This window comes from Mastomys coucha, unplaced genomic scaffold (genome assembly GCF_008632895.1).
Source record: "Mastomys coucha isolate ucsf_1 unplaced genomic scaffold, UCSF_Mcou_1 pScaffold8, whole genome shotgun sequence".
Classification (NCBI taxonomy): domain Eukaryota; kingdom Metazoa; phylum Chordata; class Mammalia; order Rodentia; family Muridae; genus Mastomys; species Mastomys coucha.
In genome coordinates this window covers 57,661,992-57,663,205 of record NW_022196914.1, presented here as the reverse complement: position 1 = coordinate 57,663,205, position 1,214 = coordinate 57,661,992, and the positions used below count along the sequence as shown (strand labels likewise).

General features: G+C 35.3%; 1 protein-coding gene across 7 annotated transcripts in view; it reads right to left on the bottom strand.

The window, feature by feature from the left end:
* The window catches only part of Fam169a (family with sequence similarity 169 member A), an 81,427-nt gene that overhangs the window by 40,095 nt on the left and 40,118 nt on the right, over positions 1-1,214 (bottom strand). For all 7 annotated transcript variants that reach the window (XM_031360665.1, XM_031360666.1, XM_031360662.1 and 4 more), the window contains one exon: positions 142-276. In XM_031360665.1, the coding sequence (XP_031216525.1) occupies positions 142-273 (132 nt within the window). In that variant the 5' untranslated portion in view covers positions 274-276. The remainder of the gene's footprint in view (positions 1-141; positions 277-1,214) is intronic.

The window sequence follows — 1,214 nt, the reverse complement described above, 5'->3', positions numbered from 1 at the left end:
CAGAAATTCGCCTACCTCTGCCTCCCAAGTGCTGGGATTAAAGGCGTGTGCCACCACTGCCCGGCAAAATTGATTTTTTTTAAGATACTGATTTCATATGTAAGTGGACAGATTGGTAAAAATCAGTGCAGAATGACTTACCGTAATATCGAGACTAGAAAAACACTCTGGATTTTCAGGATCCCCACACCTTAAGTTGGAGAGGTAATCCTCAGCAGAATTTTCCAATTCCTCATGTGTGCAGTTGTCCATCAAATCCACAGGGAATGCCATTCTCTAACAAACACAGAACGACACACTTAGAATTGATGCCTTATTTTCTTACTAAAAAGCAAAACAAAACAAAACCCCAAAAAACAAAGGAACCTACTGTATTTTCCTATTAGACTTCTATTTCACTTTGTCAAGATAGAGAGCTTTGTTGATTCAGGAACTTATGCCAAAAACTTTTCTAGTATTATTCATTTGTATTCAAAACAGGCAATAAAACCAGATATGGTGGCTCATATCTGTAATCCAAGCACTTGAGACTGAGGCAGGAAAACTGGTTAGTTTAAGAATATTCTGAACCAATTACCAAATTAGAGAGACCATTGGATGACAATCAACAAATTTCTAATTATGTATTTTCAGTATTGCTGTAGACAAGCATCTACATAACACTGTTGTTTTATATCAAACAACTTTTATAATGCTCATTTTTATTGTTACAATATTTTATAAATTTTAAGGAATATGACAAAAAAAGATATTGTATGTATTGAAGAGGGGGTCTCTGGGAGGAGTTGGGGTACAAAAGGGAAACAAGAATGTGATTTAATTCTATTTACTTAAAATATGTTTTTAAATGTTAACAAATTCAGACAAATTGAAATCATGTAACTTTTCTCATCATAATGCAATAAAAAATAAATAAATAAATAAATAAATAAATAAATAAATAAGAAAAAAAAAAGAATATCCTGAACCACACAGAGTTCCAGGCCAGCCAAGCCTACAATATAAGATACCTTGTCTCAAAGCAACAACAAAAAAATAGGCAATGAAGCATTCACAGGTACTTCACAAATGTTCATACAGTTGTAAGACATATGCTCACACTGGGCATGCCTTTAATCCCAGCACTTGGGAGGCGGAGGCCTCATACAGATTTCTGAGTTCCAGGCCAGCCTGGTCTACAGAGTAAGTTCCAGGACAGCCAGGGCTACACAGAG